The sequence below is a fragment of the Lithobates pipiens genome, unplaced genomic scaffold, assembly GCF_037356315.1.
Source record: "Lithobates pipiens isolate NorthernLeopardFrog02 unplaced genomic scaffold, aLitPip1_a1.2 Scaffold_16, whole genome shotgun sequence".
In the NCBI taxonomy this organism is placed as follows: Eukaryota; Metazoa; Chordata; class Amphibia; order Anura; family Ranidae; genus Lithobates; species Lithobates pipiens.
Window position 1 is genome coordinate 647820407 of NW_027507748.1, and position 19393 is coordinate 647839799.

General features: G+C 37.1%; 1 protein-coding gene across 10 annotated transcripts in view; it reads right to left on the minus strand.

The window, feature by feature from the left end:
• Window positions 1–1513: 1513 nt before the first annotated feature.
• Window positions 1514–19393, minus strand: part of GRIA4 (glutamate ionotropic receptor AMPA type subunit 4) — a 478284-nt gene continuing 460404 nt past the window's right edge. For 3 of the 10 annotated variants that reach the window (XM_077484347.1, XM_077484345.1, XM_077484352.1), the window contains 2 exons: window positions 19123–19257; window positions 1514–5584 (listed from right to left, as the gene is read on the minus strand). In XM_077484347.1, coding sequence (XP_077340473.1) covers window positions 5423–5584; window positions 19123–19257 — 297 coding nt within the window. In that variant the 3' untranslated portion in view covers window positions 1514–5422. Of the gene's footprint in view, window positions 5585–13623; window positions 13697–19009; window positions 19258–19393 lie in introns of those variants that run through there. The other 7 variants (XM_077484349.1, XM_077484348.1, XR_013274704.1 and 4 more) reach the window with 5 other exon arrangements.

Consider the following 19393-nt stretch of genomic DNA (forward strand, 5'->3'; position numbering starts at 1 on the left):
AAAGTAGGGGTCCCAACACTGAATCTTGGGGTACACCACTAACAACCATTCAGAGAATAAAACCATTAATCATTACTACTAACTGTAATGTCCTTAAGTTGAGTTTAGATTTACTATAAGGGCATGTGTTACATTCCCTTTTTACAATTTGAATGTATGTTTTAAATGGCTCTCTAAGCACAGGTATTTATCATTATGAAATTAAATAGCAAGAAGCAGGGTATTAAAAATGTATGCATGCTTATTGTGGCCAAAGCGTACATACAGTATATGCACATGTCAATATTTTGCTGCAAGTATTGCAATATGGCTTCTTTGCTATCAGTGTTGTTTTTTGCAGTTGCCTTTAGTGATATTAGTACACACTTCATGATGTTCTCATATGAAAAGCAAATACAAATTAACTAATGTAAGAGTCTCCTGGATGTTTTGGATAGAGTAGGGAATCATAAGAAAAAAAAATGTCCCCACTGCTTGGGGATGCAACAGCAAGAGAAAGTAAATGTCTACAAAGTGAAGGGAATTTCCCTCTTAGCCCTTGTACACATGGTTGGGCTTAAGAAGTCGGAAAATCAGATCGTCCAGAACGTGATGACGTTTGCTCGTTGTGACGCGACTATGTTGCGGCTAGTAGCCAATAGTTTTGGTCTCGTAATTTGATCTGAGCATGCGTGGCACTTTGTTCGATCAGAATTCTGTACAAACGATCGGACAAAGTCCGACCGGACCATGTTGTCGGAAAATTTTATATCCAGCTCTCAAACTTTGTTGGTCGGACATTCTGATGGAAAAAGTCAGATGGAGCCCACACACGGTCGGATTATCCGACAACACGATCCAATCGGACATTTTCCGTCGGAATTTCCTACCGTACAAGGGCAAGGGTTGTGTACAATGGCTAAAACAGTTGTCCCGGGTGTCCACATTGAGAAATTAACCATCACCTTCTTTAAAATTCTTGAAAACATTTTTTTCAATTTAAAAAACGTCTTCTGTTCCATTGAGAATAATCAACTGGACAAATAGCGTGGGTAAATATACCTATCCAAGGAGAAAGAAAACAACACTTAAAGGGGTGCTATTTCTTCCTTACACCATCTAAAATGAAAAAAAAAAAGTTTGGCCTGTACATATTCAAAATCTTCTCCACATCAGAAAATTCGGCACAAAATGTGTCAGGAGATTTGGGAGTATATAGTGAGAGTATATATTAAATGAACAGAAAATATACCCTCTCCAAGTCACAAGATCCACAAGTTTTCACTGAACTATGTTCTTAGAACATAAAATCACATATTATTTATTTAAACATAGTTAAAACCATATCGAAAACACAACTGGATTTTAGGTATTTAGCTGACCTATTATTGTGGGCAATAAGAACAGTTCTCATGTCCTTTCAACCAATTACAATCTCTTTAACATACAAACTATGTATATATACATACCTAATATACATGCATGTCTCTATTCTCCAGCTGCATTGCAAAGTGAAAACCACACCCCATGTAAATCAGCGTAAATCAGATTTATTGCTCAAGGTGGCTTTAACACTCTGTCAGGTTACTTGTTGATGTGCATACAGAGCTTAAATATGCATAGTAAATACTGTCAGAATATGCTTGAGTTGTTCAGCCTGGTTTGCAGGCCTATTAATGCGACTGGAAATGTGCATATCCTTTACTAAATTTGACCCAGTGACATACAAAGAATGAAAACATGTTTGAAAAGATCTGCACATACATATACACATAGACACAAATAAAACAAACTGCAAAAAAGTAGACATGCTATGTTAACACAAAATGTAAAATACAACAAAAATGTATGCTTTACTGCCATTCTTGGACTCAAAAGGTGGACATCAACTCATGGAATTATCATTTAAATGGTCAGGGTTCTGGTTGTTTCTGGGTGTTTGTGCACCCAGAAATGTCCCTTTTATGCCACTGAATGGAGCATGTGAATGGACTACCAATGCACCAAGATTTAAAAAAAACAGACAATAGCATATTTTCTACTATGTGAACCAGAACATATAGTGGTGCAATAAAGTGCATTGTGGTGCTCTGCAATGCATATGAGAGTCAGTAGTCTGTTGAGTTAGTGCTTTGAGGTGCCATTTAATATGATTGCTACCACAATGCATTAACACACATGTGTGCATTGCAGTAACATGCTATGTACCAAAGCAGAGAATTAAGGACAAAATCACACCTTTATGTTACACACATTAGCACCCCAATGCAAAGGCAACACAGTCTCGATGTACATAAATTGCAGTGAGCTGCAAAGCACGAATGTATATTGTGGTACACTTTGTCAGAAAAATGCTACATCTATTTATTTTTTGCCTGTTCTGGTGCATAGGCATCACATTCAAAATGCATGACATAACTAGGGATGAGCACAGGTTTGATTCAAACTCAGGTTCATACTGAACCCGGAAGCATGCTGTTACTCCTGTGCCCAGGCAGCCATGACCAATCCCACACATAACAAAGGGACGGGATGCTTGTGATATCACTGACAATATGGCCACATGGTATTATCCAAATATGGCCATGTGGGCATATAAGGCCAATGATGTCATAAGCAAACTCTTATTCTATATTGACGCAAGATGTCATTGAGCCTTCCCTCCTCCATTTGAAAATCTGACACTGTTATGTTTACATTATGACAAGTGCTGCTGGTATGTTCAGCAAATTAGACATGATGTGATTAAATCCATTCCTCCCTTTTACATTTTGGACAGTCCTGTTATTTAGTTCTCAAAAAAGGCAAATGTGGAAGAAGTGTACATTGTTATACCAAATCTGTCAAATTAGGAATGGTCTAAGAAAACCAAGGTGGAGCCTAAAGTATATCCAAATCTTTTAATTTTTTTATTTGGATAGGGTAGAAAAATGTTAAAACAGTTGTTTCTTTTTTTGTTTGTTTTTTGTTGACCATGTGCCATTGGTGTGATTTAAAAGGAAATCAAAAATCTCTCCAAAGTGAGGAAAATCCTCGATAAGACTTTCCCTCTCAGTTTTTTTTCTAACTTTGTCTTTTAGGACAACTAGAGAGGGTACTTCTGAGCAAAGACATAAAAACCTGGCAAGGTTTCTAACCTTTTACTATTCTATTTAAAACATGTGGTTTTGGATACATTAAAGTGCAAGTTCAAACGTCTGCCAGGTTTTTAATGCTATCTGGGGATCCATTAAAGAGACTTCCCAGACAGGGAGGAAACCTGCACTAGAGATCCATACAGCAATAAAACCCACGCCAGGGTTCAACCCTTCCTTACTATATGAAATGGCAAGGCTTGTTGCTTCCATGTGTACATACCTGTGTTAGTTTGCAATCTCCTATCATGTTGTGACTAAACATGCGAATAAGGATCCAATTGTACTTTTTCCTTAGCCTATATGTAGGTTGCCATGACTTCTGGAAAATCAGGGTAATGGCATACAATATTTCTATTTGACACCAAAAAATCTGTATGTTTTCTTATATAATCTGGAACATATATGATTTTGCACTCACCTTACCTTATGTCTTAAATAGGGCTGAGTTTGCATTTGTTCAGAACCAGAGTTCGGGTCTGAACATGGAAAAATTAGCTGTCAATGAGCTGTGGGTGGAGTATTCTCTGCCCCGCTGCTGATGTATACAAAGGGATAGGGATGCTCATCACTTCCTGGACATTACATGGCTACATGGCCATATTGAGTCAATGTCATTGATCTATTAGAATAACCTGTGCTACGTTTCAGTCTCAATAAAAAAAACAATAATACACTTTTTCAGGTGATTTTAAAATATACAAAAGGAAGATCACTTCAAAAGGTGACATAAAATGTACATTCTTTTTTAAATCAACTCTTGCTTTTAGGACATTTTAAATCCACATCAACTTAGCTCTGTTTATTTGCCTTGAATATGTTTTTCCGTTGTAAATAGTCACTGCTATATTATGAGAATGATTTTAGAAAACACAACTTTATTAACCCAAATAAACAGATCAATGTGATATAATTTATAAAATAAAGCATTATTTTTTAAATTTCTTGCTTACACAGGAAATTAATTTGTGAAACTAGAAGTAACCAGAACAAAATTTCAAAAATATATTTTCAGGGCACCTAGACGTATCTTCTCATTTTAATTAAAACATTGTACAGCCTGCAACAATTGGATAATGTTAAAGAACATTATTTAGCAGGAAATAGAAGGTGTAATACAGTCAAGAGAAAAAATGGCAAATATATTTACAATACAAAGAAACCAAAAAAAAAAAAAAACATGACAAAAAGCTTATCAAACATATCACAGTGATTGTAAAAACACCCTGATTTGTCAAAATATGTGGTTTTTATCAACACTGTTGGCTCACTAGGCAATTACATTGCATTAGCCATATTACACATTTCAGGGTTTAAAAATAACATTCTGGATTATTAATTCTAAGCCTGAATATATTTGGAAGATTTTTTATTTTTATTTTACTATTGGCTGGTGTGAGACCACATTTTAATTATTTTTGTTTTGTACACAGAACAAGATTATAAATAACAGGAGTGACCCGTAGCCTGATAAGGCTCTACACAACTAAGTGATTAGACATTTACATGTATGGTTGGAATGACAAATGGATTACACATGTGCAGATGTGGTTTACCAAAATGAAAATTGTGTTAAATGATCCACAAGTCTTATAAAACTTTCTTATCATTTTTTACTACCGTGATGGCATTTTTTAAAACGGAATTATTGCAATGATTTGTTATCTAATATGTTTAGAAAAAAATACTGTGTTGTATTTCATTGAATTTACATCAGTTAAAAAGCAAGCATGTCATATCTGTTTTTCTTTATTTTTAAAGAAAAAGTAAATAATTTATTATTTTTTCACAGGATTTACATGATTATTATTATTTTGTATCACAGTTTTTCTTAAGAGATCTAGTTCAACAACTGGATATTCATCCCTTATATGCATGGAGTTTCTTGAGATACTGGTTAGTAATTTCATTGTATTCTATAGCTATTTTCCTTCTTTGTTAGAACAGAAGTATTGTCCATTCTGATCACGCTCTTCACAGTTTAATGAGCTTAATGACAAGTCTTTTTTTTTCTTAGATTATAGTTCCTCCAAGATAAATTTGTTGTTGCTAATACACTCTTCCCCACACCCTCCCTCACCCCAATAAAACTAAATTAAGCAAATTCCTGATATAAAATCTGAGTTTGGGTTTCCGAGCAGAGCTCATGCACACATTGTTGCTGATGATGTTTGGCGCATTTAGACGTACTTCCCGGTCTCAGCAATATTTCTAGGTCTTCAGTGATTTTTCCCACGTAGCTCACAGTCTGTGCTGTATGTCACTCACCAACAGTGTATAATTAAGGCACTCAATAAATTATTTGGTTTTTATGGTAGGTCCGATGCAATTACAGCCAATCCTGAACTTTGTCTAATTGTCCCAGTGTGTACGGCCTTCGGGCAGTCGGGAGTCAAGACACGGCCATTTTCTCCTACACTCCCTGTAATGGATAATCTGGCTTTGTTTCGTATGGCTTCAGAAAAGGTCAGCTGAGCAACAAGAGAATGAATAACAAACAAAAGAAGAAAAGTTACTATATCTGTTTTGTCACTATAATCACCACACAGAAACATCAATATATGGAGAGTTATATTAGACATCTGCATTTTCATGTTATTTTCACAGTAGCTATTTGAAATAACTAAAGGTAAATTTATAAATGTATTTCTTAATTAAATTACATTTTATGGATTAGAGAAAAAATGGGAATGTCAAAAATAGTTTCCTTGATGTTTCATAAACTCTATTTGCTTTTTGTAACATAGATTTAACATTATGTATTTACTTTTTGGATTAATAAATATTCAGAAAATAGAGTGGGTATGTTAAGTCTTAAAGAAAATGTATTGTTGCAATTGCTTAATGATTATCAATTGCTACTTTTGAGATATTCTGCTGTCAAGATGACTTATAATTTAAATCCACTTTGAATATGATATATCAAAAGCATTTGTGGGTAAAGTCATAGTCAATAATAGAAGACAATTAGATGAAATATCCTTATTACAAATTAGGATAAAAATCACTTTACATCACATAATCCATTGGTTTAATTTCCAAGTGGATATATTAGTTTATGCTGAATACCATCTGTTTAGCTATTAAATGAATGTAAGACCATCTTCATTTTAGAAAATTCTAGATAAAAAATGCTGTGTTCTAGGTCAAAAAATAAATAAAAATATATATAAATATAAAAAATATATATAAATATATACGTATGGTTAGTCTACTGAATGCTATTTTTAGAAAAAAATATACAATATTTTAGTCTAATCATCTGCTCAGAGCTAGAGACTAAAATGATTCTAATGCAAACTAAACTCACACAATAATTTCCTATGAGGCCATTTCAAATGTTAAACTAGCATACAATATTTATATATTTGAAAAGAGGTCTATAATTAAAAAGATCTAGTTTATCAGTTTTCATCAAAAGCAAGTTGATAATGAAAAATTATTGTATGTAAAATTGTTTAGAATTTTATCGTTTAAATTTAGCATACTTGGGGGTTGATATACTTAAACTGGAGAGTGCAAAATCTGGTGCAGCTGTACATCGTAGCCAATCAGCTTCTAACTTCAGCTTGCTCAGTTAAGCATTGACAAAAAATCCTGGAAACTGGTTGGTTTCTATGCAGAGCTGCACCAGATTTTCCAGTCTCCAGTTTTAGTAAATCAACCCCTATGTCTCATTAAATTCTTAGCTAGCAAGCTCCATATAAACTAGACTCTATGCTCCCCAAAAACACCATGACTTAATGACTCATATAAAATCTGGTGGTACATGATTTATGAATATTTAGCTATTGCAAATGCTGTATAAAATACTTGCCCTCAACTCAAAAAAGTTAATTTCCCATAGATCTTGGACAAAAGCTGTGCTCAGAAAGATAACTAAGTATAGTACAGTGACTTGAGGATTCATTATAATCAACCTTATCATTACACACACATTCACACCCTCCTAATACCTTTAGGAAATAGCATTATATTCTGAGAATAGCTCCGTTGTATGTTTGTCATCGCTTGCAAGCAGAAAATATTATGTGACCAAGTCAGTTAAATACTTATAGTAAAATTAGCAAATCTGGTCTAATCTTCTAATAATTCCATATCTACATCAGTTTGACCTTATACTCATTTAGTCATATGTAAAAAGTCTATTTGAAAAAAAAACTAAAAAACAAAATGTCTATATTACGTGGGTCAGAAAACAATACATGAGCTTATCATTACTGCTCCTTTAATCTGATCTATATCTGAAATGTTGTATTTAAAACTTTTCGAACTTCACTAGCTGCATACTTGCTCTAGGTCACTGACACACCACGAAATTGAAAAAAGAGCAGAATGACAGCTTGAGAGCTTACATATTACAAAACAACATAACAATTGGCTCTTATAACTTTTTTTTTTTTAAGAGTGCTCTAGCCTTAGGCCTCATTCATACTGGCACTGTCAAATCTGCATTTATATGTGTTTAGAGCATATCCAATTAAATACCCTAAATGCATTTAGAAATGCTAAACGGAGTGTGAATGAGGCCTTAACTTCAGCAAACTTTTTTTTTAGTTTTGATTAGAGTTTAGTAGACTTAACATTTCTGTCAGGTTTTAATTTGTGTCTGTGACCCCCAATGGGTAAATTTTTGTTTCCTCACTCCCTGTTCCTTTAACACCCATACACAAAAATGGAAAATGCAGTTTTCATTGGCACAGGAAGGTGCTGAAAGAAATAGAAACATTATTGTAAGTTCTAATCCTTCTTAAAGTGTTACTAAAGCCAGGAGCCTGCATTTACTATATCTTGTCTCCCACAGTACACAGAACATGGAAATGCAATTATTTTACTAAATATAAACTGCTAAATACCTTTAGTATTTACAATTGTGCTCATAAGTTTACATAGTCTGCCAGAATTTATTAATATTTATTATATTATAATATATTTATTTTTCAGAGAATATGAATGATAACAAAAACTTTTCTTTTACTCATGTTTAGTGTTTGGCTGAAGCCATTTATTAGCAATCAACTGTGTTTATTCTTTTTAAATCATAATCACAAGAGAAACTACCCAAATGACCCTGATCAAAAGTTTACCCTGGTGATTTTGGCCTGATAACATGCACACAAGTTGACACAAAGGAGTTTGAATGTCTATTAAAGGTAACCATCCTCACCTGTGATTGGTTTGTTTGTAATTAGTGTGTGTGTATAAAAGGTCAATGAGTTTCTGGACTCCTGACAGACCCTTGCATCTTTCATCCAGTGCTGCACTGACATTTCTGGATTCTGAGTCATGGGGAAAGCAAAAGAATTGTCAAAGGATCTGCGGGAAAAGGTAGTTGAATTGTATAAAACAGGAAAGGGATATAAAAAGATATCCAAGGAATTGAGAATGCCAATCAGCAGTGTTCAAGCTCTAATCGAGAAGTGGGAAATGAGGGGTTCTGTTGAAACCAAACCATGGTCAGGTAGACAAACTAAAATTTCAACCACAACTGCCAGGAAAATTGTTCAGGATGCAAAGAAAAACCCACAAATAACTTCAGGTGAAATACAGGACTCTCTGAAAACATGTGGTGTGGCTGTTTCAATATGCACAATAAGGAGACACTTGAAGAAAGATGGGCTGCATGGTCGAGTCGCCAGAAGAAAGCCATTACTACGCAAATGCCACAAAGTATCCCGCTTGCAATATGCCAAACAGTACAGAGACAAGCCTCAAACCTTCTGGCATAGTCATTTGGAGTCAAAATTGAGCTTTTTGGCCACAACCATAAACGCTTAATTTGGAGAGGGGTCAGTCAACAAGGCCGATGATGAACGATACACCATTCCTAATATGAAACACAGAGGTGGTTTCCTGATGTTTTGGGGATGTGTGAGCTACAAGACATAGTAAATTTGGTCAAAATTGATGGCAAAATAAATGCAGTATGTTATCAAAAAATACTGGAGGCACATTTGCATTCATCAGCATGGAAGCTGCGCATGGACGTACTTAAACATTCCAACATGACAATCATCCAAACGCAAGGCAAAGTCGACCTATCATTGGCTACAGCAGAATAAAGTGAAGGTTCTGGAGTGGCCATCTCAGTCTCCTGACCTCAATATCATTGAGCCACTCTGGGGAGATCTCAAATGTGAAGTTCATGCAAGACAGCCCGAGAATTTACAGGAACTGAAGGCTTTTTGCCAAGAGGGATGGGTATGTTTACCATCTGAGAAGATAAATAGCCTCATCCACAAATACCACAAAAGACTTGCTGTCATTGATGTTAAAGGGGGCAATACATGGTATTAAGAACTGGGATATATAAACTTTTGACCAGGGTCATTTGGGTAGTTTCTGTTTTAAGTATAATTTATAAAGAGTAAACACAGTTTATTGATAATAAATGGCTTCAGCCAAACACTAACCATGAGTGAAAGAAAAGTTTTTGTGTTATCATTCATATTCTATGAAAAATGGCCAAGAAATCATAAATTCTGCCAGGGTATGTAAACCTATGAGCACAACTGTAACAATCTTGTGGTGTCTATCAGTGTCTGGTTAAAGCCTGTAAGAGGAGTTTTCATTCTGCTCTGACTATCCTATGAGTCTGCAGGACCCCTGACCTTCTGTCTGGACAGTGCTGATTGGCCCTGTGCTGATCACATGCACCCTCCCAAGAAAAAAACTAACTCTCTAGCAATACATACCAAACTTAGCATGTGCAGCTTGTCCCCAAGGCTCTGAACAATCAGATTGATTGGGTACAGTGGAAGAAGGGGAGGAACAGAGAAGACAGGATCACACAGCCTTTTAGACATGTGCATTCGTTTTCGTCCGAACGCATTTTCGTCCGAATTTCAGCTATTTTCGTTTTCGTTTTGACAAACGATAACGAAAGCACAAAATCCGAAAAATGAAAATCCGACATAAATAAATGCTTTATTTTCGTTCGTTTTTGTTGTTACAACAGTTCGATATAGAATAGGAGATTGGGTCCTGCCCCAGGGGACATGTATCAATGCAAAAAAAAGTTTTAAAAACGGCCGTTTTTTCGGGAGCAGTGATTTTAATAATGATTAAAGTGAAACAATAAAAGTGTAATATTCCTTTAAATTTCATAGGGGGGGGTTGTCTATAGTATGCCTGTGAAGGGGCGCATGTTTCCCGTGCTTAGAATTGTCCCTGCACAAAGTGTCATTTATGCAGGAAAAAAAGTCCTTTAAAATCACTCGCAGCTATAATGAATTGTCGGCTCCGTAATACAGAGAACACTCATTGAAAGTCATTGATAAAAAAATAAATAAATAAATTAAAAAAAAAGTGTGGGGGTCCCCCAAATTCAATTACCAGGCCCTTCAGGTCTGGTATGGATATTAAGGGGAACCCTGCCTCAAATTTAAGAAAACATTTGACGTGGGGTTCCCCCTAAATATCCATAACCAGACCCTTCAGGTCTGGTATGGATATTAAGGGGAACCCCGCGTCAAATTTTAAAAAAAATTGACGTGGGGTTCCCCCTAAAAATCCATACCAGACCCTTTATCCGAGCACGCAACCTGGCAGGCCGCAGGAAAAGAGGGGGGGACGAGAGAGCGGCCCCCCCTCCCTCCTGAACCGTACCAGGCCACATGCCCTCAACATTGGGAGGATGCTTTGGGGGTCTGTGACCCCTCAAAGCACCTTGTCCCCATGTTGATGAGGACAAGGGCCTCATCCCCACAACCCTGGCCGGTGGTTGTGGAGGTCTGCGGGCGGGGGGCTTATCAGAATCTGGAAGCCCCCTTTAACAAGGGGACCCCCAGATCCCTGCCCCCCCCCTGTTTGAAATGGTAAGGGGGTACAAAAGTACCCCTACCATTTCACAAAGAAAGTGTAAAAAATGGTTAAATAAAACAAACACACTTTTGAAAAATTCCTTTATTAAAAATAAAAAAATAAAAAAAAGATTCCAGCGGCGGTAATCCACTCTTGCTATCCAGCGACGGACGGTCATCTCTCCAGCGATGTCTCATCTCATCCAGCGCAGCGATCCATCCTTCTTCTGTCTCCTCCACGGAGACACTACAGGCATTCCGGCGGCTGACGTTTCTTATATACGGAGGGCTGGGCCACCCGTCACCTGACCCCGCCCCCCTCTGACGCAAGGGGAAACCCGGGGTTCCCCGTGACGTATGGGTGACCCCGCCCCCCCTCTGATGTAACCATTTTTTACACTTTCTTTGTGAAATGGTAGGGGTACTTTTGTACCCCCTTACCATTTCAAACAGGGGGGGGGGGCAGGGATCTGGGGGTCCCCTTGTTAAAGGGGGCTTCCAGATTCTGATAAGCCCCCCGCCCGCAGACCTCCACAACCACCGGCCAGGGTTGTGGGGATGAGGCCCTTGTCCTCATCAACATGGGGACAAGGTGCTTTGAGGGGTCACAGACCCCCAAAGCATCCTCCCAATGTTGAGGGCATGTGGCCTGGTACGGTTCAGGAGGGAGGGGGGGCCGCTCTCTCGTCCCCCCCTCTTTTCCTGCGGCCTGCCAGGTTGCGTGCTCGGATAAAGGGTCTGGTATGGATTTTTAGGGGGAACCCCACGTCATTTTTTTTTTAAATTTGACGCGAGGTTCCCCTTAATATCCATACCAGACCTGAAGGGTCTGGTTATGGATATTTAGGGGGAACCCCACGTCAAATTTTTTCTTAAATTTGAGGCAGGGTTCCCCTTAATATCCATACCAGACCTGAAGGGCCTGGTAATTGAATTTGGGGGACCCCCACGCTTTTTTTTTTTTTTTTATCAATGACTTTCAATGAGTGTTCTCTGTATTACGGAGCCGACAATTCATTATAGCTGCGAGTGATTTTAAAGGACTTTTTTTCCTGCATAAATGACACTTTGTGCAGGGACAATTCTAAGCACAGGAAACATGCGCCCCTTCACAGGCATACTATAGACAACCCCCCCCTACGAAATTTAAAGGAATATTACACTTTTATTGTTTCACTTTAATCATTATTAAAATCACTGCTCCCGAAAAAACGGCCGTTTTTAAAACTTTTTTTTGCATTGATACATGTCCCCTGGGGCAGGACCCGGGTCCCCAAACACTTTTTAGGACAGTAACTTGCAAATTAGCCTTTAAAATTAGCACTTTAGATTTTGAACGTTGGAGTCCCATAGACTTTAATAGGGTTCTAAAGTATGCTATATAGTTAGCTCCGTCAAATCTTCTTTATGCATTCGACAGACACCATAAGCCTTCCAAGACAGATTCGAACGTAATTCATGTGGATTTTCGGACGAATGCAATTTTTGAACAAAAACTAAATAAATAAAAACGAATTTCGGGAGTAACTAAATAAATTAAGTTTTCGGACGAAAACGAAATTCCGAAACGAAATATTTTACTCTGCACATGTCTACAGCCTTTTTACACAATGCAGAGGATTAACCCTTTAAGCTCCACAGTGAGTATAACAAGCGTGCTTTACTGCATATACAGACTGATTTTACTGTGTGGGTTTAGTAACACTTTAACTCTACTAAAATGTTTTCTTTTTTTCGCGAGGGGCTTTATGTACATGGATGGACAGGGGTAAATGAGGGGGTGGTCAAAATAGGTGGTTGAGCTACAGTTTTACCAACCCTTCCCAACCACCCAAATAGGGCTCCACTGCGCCCACTCTACAACCATGCAGTTGGAGTGTGCTGGGCTGTCACTGTTTAACACAGTTGGTACGGAGGTGACACATCACCTCCATGCCTACTGTCAAATTCCTACTAAGTGCGAGCAACCATGAGTTGCTTTTTAGAGGGGTGGCAATGACAGCCACATATGCAAATGAGGCCTTAATTAAAGTCCCCATTGAAAGATTTCCCATCTCTCCCTTTGAAGAGACACACAGACAGCAATGAAAACCCAACAGAGTTTCTAACCAATCTCGGCTCTAACCAAAATAAAATACATTTCTTGCTGGACTTGGGTTTTCAATTTTGGGGAAGAAGTAGACATTTATAAATTGTCAAGAACCAACACATCATGATTTGTTTCCTTGACTCAAAAACTCACAAAATGTACTATTAAAAACTACAAGAACATCATACTCTATCAGCAGCCTTTGTCTATAATTAATGTCTTTAAGCTGATACAAATATCTTGCTTCCATAAAGAATGCCACAACAAATTCTCCCTAATTTCAACGCAAATAGAAGGCTTCTCCCAAATCTACATTCAAAACAATGTGCAGGAAAAAATAGATTTTAAGCTTTTTTTGAAGTTAAGATAATGAAACATGACATAAAAATAACATATGTTTAGTATAAAACCAAAATACATGACTATGGTAATGTAATTAAACCAGACAGCATTAATCTGTCCATATTGCTAAATCATTTGTATCTGCATGTTCGGTGCACGCATCACAGCACATACTCATGATCAAGCAGTTGTCATGAAAAAAAGTGGGCTGCTGAGGGGGTGTGACAACGAAAGCTGGAATGTTTAAATGATTGTAAACTTGGAAAATTCAACATACTTTTACAGTATTGTATACTGACGGAGAATAGCCCTGTTTTTGATGATCTGCAACAACCTTGCACTTTCTTCACCTAGAACGTAAACAAAATAACAGAACGCTTGAGGTAAAGAACCACAATGTTTTGTTGCAGAATGGAAAGGGATGGGCAAAAAAAAAATCAAAAAAATCCAAAAAACATTTTTTGTGTAGAGCAACCTACCATGTAATTAAAAAAAGGTAAAAAATATACTTTCTTTGGCAATTTTAAAGAGGAAGTCAACCCTGATGGGTTTTACTTCCTCTTTATTCCCCTGCAAAGTAAAAGCATAATGGACTAGAATGCATCGCATACTAGCCCATTATGTGGCACTTACTTGCAAATGAAGCCCGCAATGTCCACAATGTCCCCTCTGGTGGAAGCATCCATCTTCGCTTCTCTTCCTTCTGCGGCTCTGTGACTGTCCGGAGCCACGTGACGTCACTCTCGCGCATGTACGCGGGAGCCGCCAGTCACGGCACACGCTGGGGAAGAAACAGCACGGAGGGCTGTTTCGTCCCTGCGCATGTGCTGATGACACCATCGGCACACTACAAGGTAAATATCTCCTAAACGTGTGCCATTTAGGAGATATTTTCAGTACATATAGGTAAGCCTTATTATAGGCTTACCTATATATAAAAATGTCTCAGGGAGGTTTACACCCACTTTAAGATTTCCGTTGAATAAGTAAGCCCCATTCTTGATAAAACAGTATAAGGGGTGATTTACTAAAGGTCTGACAAACATGTTTGCAACATCAAGTTAGATTAAATGGATATAAAAAAAATTAGTATTTAAGACAATAAAAAATGGCCACATAATATGATTCAAAATGGAAAAATAGGATCTTTGATCTATTATTTATTTATTGAATTACCATGCCAAGTATGGTTGATGTTATAAAGAGTGTCTAGATTGGTGACAAAAGTGAAACCTACTTTTTAAAATATTTTTAACACTGCTGTATTAAATGGTACAATTAGGACAAGAAAATGTTTTTAGAGAAGAAAGCCCTACTTTTTAGTAGGGCTTGTACTGAATGTCTATGAAATTACTCTAACATCTAAACACGTTTATTTTCCTCCAGTAGGACATTATTACTGAACTACACAGGAATAATATCATATAATAATTATTATTTGTAATTAAGTATCCGCTTTTTACTAATAATCTTTCGGGCTCACCACCCAACCTGAGAAATAAGTACATAACTAGTGAAGGAAAAGCTTGTTGTCAAAAGGATATCTTTTAGTAGCTTACTTCTTCTTATATACTATACTTCTATATACTTCTTATAACAAAAAACAAACAAACTATATATATATACACTCACCAGTCACTTTAATTAGGTACACCTGTCCAATTTCTTGGTAACACAAATTGCTAATCAGCCAATCGAATGGCAACAAAGCAATGCATGTAGGCATCTAGATGTGGAGAAGACAAATTGCTGAAGTATCAGAAAGGGGATTTGAGTGACTTTGAACATGGCATGGTTGTTGGTGCCAGACGGAATGGTCTGAGTATTTCAAAAACTGCTGATCTACTGGGATTTTCATGCACAACCATCTCTAGGGTTTACAGAGAATGGTCTGAAAAATATGCAGTGAGCGGCAGTTGTGTGGGCAAAAATGCCTTGTTGATGTCAGAGGTCAGAGGAAAATGGGCAGACTGGTTTGAGATGGTGGAAAGGCAACAGTAACTCAAATAACCACTTCTTACTGCCAAAGTAAGCACAATACAATCTCTGAAAGCACAACACATCAAACCTTGAAGCAGCTGGGCAGCAGAATACCACACTAGGTGCCACTCCTGTCAAGAAAAGGAGACTGAGGCTACAATTCGCACATGCTCACCAAAATTGGACAATAGAATATTGTAAAAACATTGCCTGGTATGATGAGTCTCGATTTCAGCTGCCACATTCAGATGGTAGGGTCAGAATTTGGCGTAAACAACAAGAAACCAAGGCTACTTCCAGCAGGATAATGCGCCATGCCACAAAGCTCAAATCATCTTAAACTGGTTTCTTAAACATGACAATGAGGTCACTGTACTCCAATGGCCTCCACACTCACCAGATGTCAATCCAATAGAGCACCTTTGGGATGTTCGCTTAATGGATATGTAGCGGACAAATCTGCAGCAACTGCGTAATGCTTTCATGTCAATATGGACCAAAATCTCTGAGGAATGTTTCCAACACCCAGTTGACTCTATACCATGAAGAATTAAGGTAGTTCTGAAGGGAAAAGGGGGTCCAACCAGGAACTAGCAAAGTGTACGTAATAAAGTGGCCAGTGAGAGTATACATATACAGTCACCCTCACCCTATCCAACCCTGTTGGACACATATTAGAATTATTCATATTGTAAACTGCTGCACAAACTGTTGGCGCTATATAAATCCTGTATAATAACAACAATTTATATACATTACCCTATTTATAGGCGTATAACAAGCAGTTTCCCCCTTGAAAATAGAGGGCAAATCATGGGTGCATGTTATATGCTGATATTTACCTGGCTGCCTCAGGAAGGGGGGGAGTGGTGAGCGCCACCGGATTACACATAGACGGAATCTCCTGTTTACTCGGCAGATACTCAGTCACACACAGTCCCACCTCCATGATCCCAGCATTGGACCGGTGTTCTGTCTATCATAGGAGCCATCCAGGAGGCGGAACTGTGTGTGGCTGAGCGCTGAGTAAACAGGAGATCCCTCTGTGTAATCCGACACTGGCGAGGCTGAAGATGGGCACTAATCAGGCTGCAATGATGGGCAATGGAGAAGCTGCAGGTGGGCACAGGTCAGGATTCATTAATGGGCAATAATGAGGTTGCAGATGGGCACTGATAAGGCTGCATTGATGGGCAATGGAGAGGCTGCAGATGGGCGCTGGTCAGGCTGAAATGATGGACAATAGCAAGGCTGCAGATGGGCACTGATCAGGCTGCACTTATGGGCAATAGCAAGGCTGCAGATGGGCACTGATCAGGCTGCATTAATGGGCGATGGTGAAGCTGCAGTAGGGCACTGATTAGGCTGCATTAATGGGTATTAACCCTTATTTTGCTTCAAAGTCTTTTTCCTGAAAACTCCCACTTAAAATGAAGGTGCGTGGAATACGCCTGTGCGTGTTATATGCTGATAAATACGATAATTCTAAAGTTTTTTGTAATGGTATTTTAACCAATATTATTGAGTTGCGGTAGACAACCTCAACTGAGACCCACCATATAGTATAATATATGCCCAGGCAATAAACGACTTTTATATATTCATTAATTTGCTCGTAAAATAATATAGAAATAATTCAGTGTTATGATATTACTGAGAAATCAGTAATCACAGGCATATTATTACAGTTATAGCAGATCTGATTTTAGATAAGGTAGTCTGCAGCCTATAAGGTAGTAGTAGCCTGCAGTCTTATTAATTTAAGCTTACTCTATCAATTGGTAGAAAAGGGCAGCCACTGGTAGTGGCTGCATTAGTGTTCTTTCTTCAGAATTTTATTTCACCTGAGAATAACACACTTCCTCTTTTTGGCTCCACTGTATTGATGGCTTTCACCCAGGCTGGATTTCAAACATGTCTGCCTTTGTTCATTGCCATAACATGACTGATGGGATTAGTAGTTTACGAAAGAAAAAAAAAAACGTTTTTTCTCTTTTGAGTTCACTGGAAGTTATGAGTACACTGCATTTATGGCAATATCAAGAGGTATTCTCTGTACTCACTGAAAAGTATAGTCTGAAAAAAAGTCTTAGCCTTAAATAAAGAAAACGAATACAACCTCCACATCTAAGGACTGGTAAGCTTAAACAAATAGCTTTTTTCTTCTTGGGTTTAATTATCCTGTAAATTTAATTTTTTTATGATAATTCTTATAGATTCTAGTGATTTAGTACTTGAGTGGTGTTGCAGAAGCATTTATACATGACATTTATATCAATAATTGTTTAAATAGTTTTCTTCAAATAAAGTGTAATTTCTATCTAGCAGATCTGTGTGCAGGAAATCCTATGTGCTATATAAAAAGTCTGGCCATGTTGTAGTTTATGATGACTATGCTAAGATATATTTAAGCCATTGTAATGAAAAAAATTGGCAATCCCTTTATTAAAATATAAAACTTATGTATTTATATAAACATGCCAATCACAATGTATTGCTTGAAGAATTAAAAAAAATGTGGATGAAGCAATGATTATTATACTTGCCAACAGTATGGAGTTTTCTATGACTTTCCTAAACAATGGCAGTTTCTTATGAAAATGGAAAGGACATTAACAAGAAGATTAACAAAAGGAAAGTTCTACATCAAATCTAAAGAGACTTCTGTGAACATAATTTATCCTGGTGCCAAGAAAGGATTTCAATTAGGATCTTAACAAGCGCTTGTGAAAGAGCCTGAATTACCCAGAAATACCTGTTAATAACTATTGATTTGTTCAAACTGCATGGTACTAATAAGGCTATTTGTTTAGTTCGCTAACTTAAGCATTGTATTTCCAAACTTCCAAAGCCAAATTCTTACAACAATCAATTTAACACAGAAAAATAATTGTTTCTTCATTGTAAAAATTACGTAGTGTAAAATGTGGTATGTAAATTATATCTCTGTTTTATATGTAACACAAATAAAAAAATGCATTTAAAATGTAATAATTTACAAAATGTACATATTAAAAATACATAAATAATTATTTACACTAGAAAACAAATTCCCTAAACTAATTGAACTGTTGTATGAACGTTTTTAATAAAAAATTCTGTATTTTTTTGTAAAAAAATATGCTTTTGAATTAAAATATGTTCTGTCTGTGGTTTTTCTAAGTAAGATATATTAAATATTTTTATGATAAAAAAAATATTAAGTTCTTGGTAGATCATAAAGCGTGAACCTACTGAGGCTAGTTCCACTATATTGCCAGAATTAGGTGCACAGAGGCTTCAAATCTGAAGTTAATACAACGTCTGCTACCTCTTAGGAGGAGATCAGGTTTCTTTGTCCAACATTGCACATAAGTCATGGTAAAGGGTATGCCAAGTTTTTGAGCTATATATGCTTTGGAAAGTTCTAATAAATTTTGAACGTTTGTTTGCTATTAGAAAAATATAATATAAATATATATAATATGTTACAAAGTCCATCCATAGAAACATATTTCAATGCAGATGTCTATAAACAACATACACTGCACATCTGCAGCCAAGAATGTACGGAACCAGTGAGCACTGAATTATCTCAATACTGAAAGCTTTGATAGTAGCAAGCATAACCACTAGACAGACAGGGCACGACACTGCACTACACATGGCATCACCCACTCACTGTAGTAGACCCTAGGTCCTACCCCTAAATCTTAACACTCTCGGTTCCATATACGTTGTAACCTTCTCTATAAGTTGCTAAATTCTGGGTATTCTGCGAGGAAGATGGGTTAAAATTCTGTGCACTCTTTGCCACCTTCATTCTTTTCGCTTCTGCCCTTGACTTGTAACAGAATTCTATCAAGGCCACCAGCATTGCCAAGCCCAGACCTCCAACCAGAATGTAGAAAACTCCAGCAACGTTGCTCAGACTCAATGCACTTGTCTTGTCCTAAAAAATAAATAAAATGAATATAATTGGCACAGGAAAAATGTCAACTGAGCAAACACAGAAAATGGAGAGGGCCTATCTTCTAAAATAATTAATATATGATTATATATAAATTAAATTAAATATGCCTAAATAT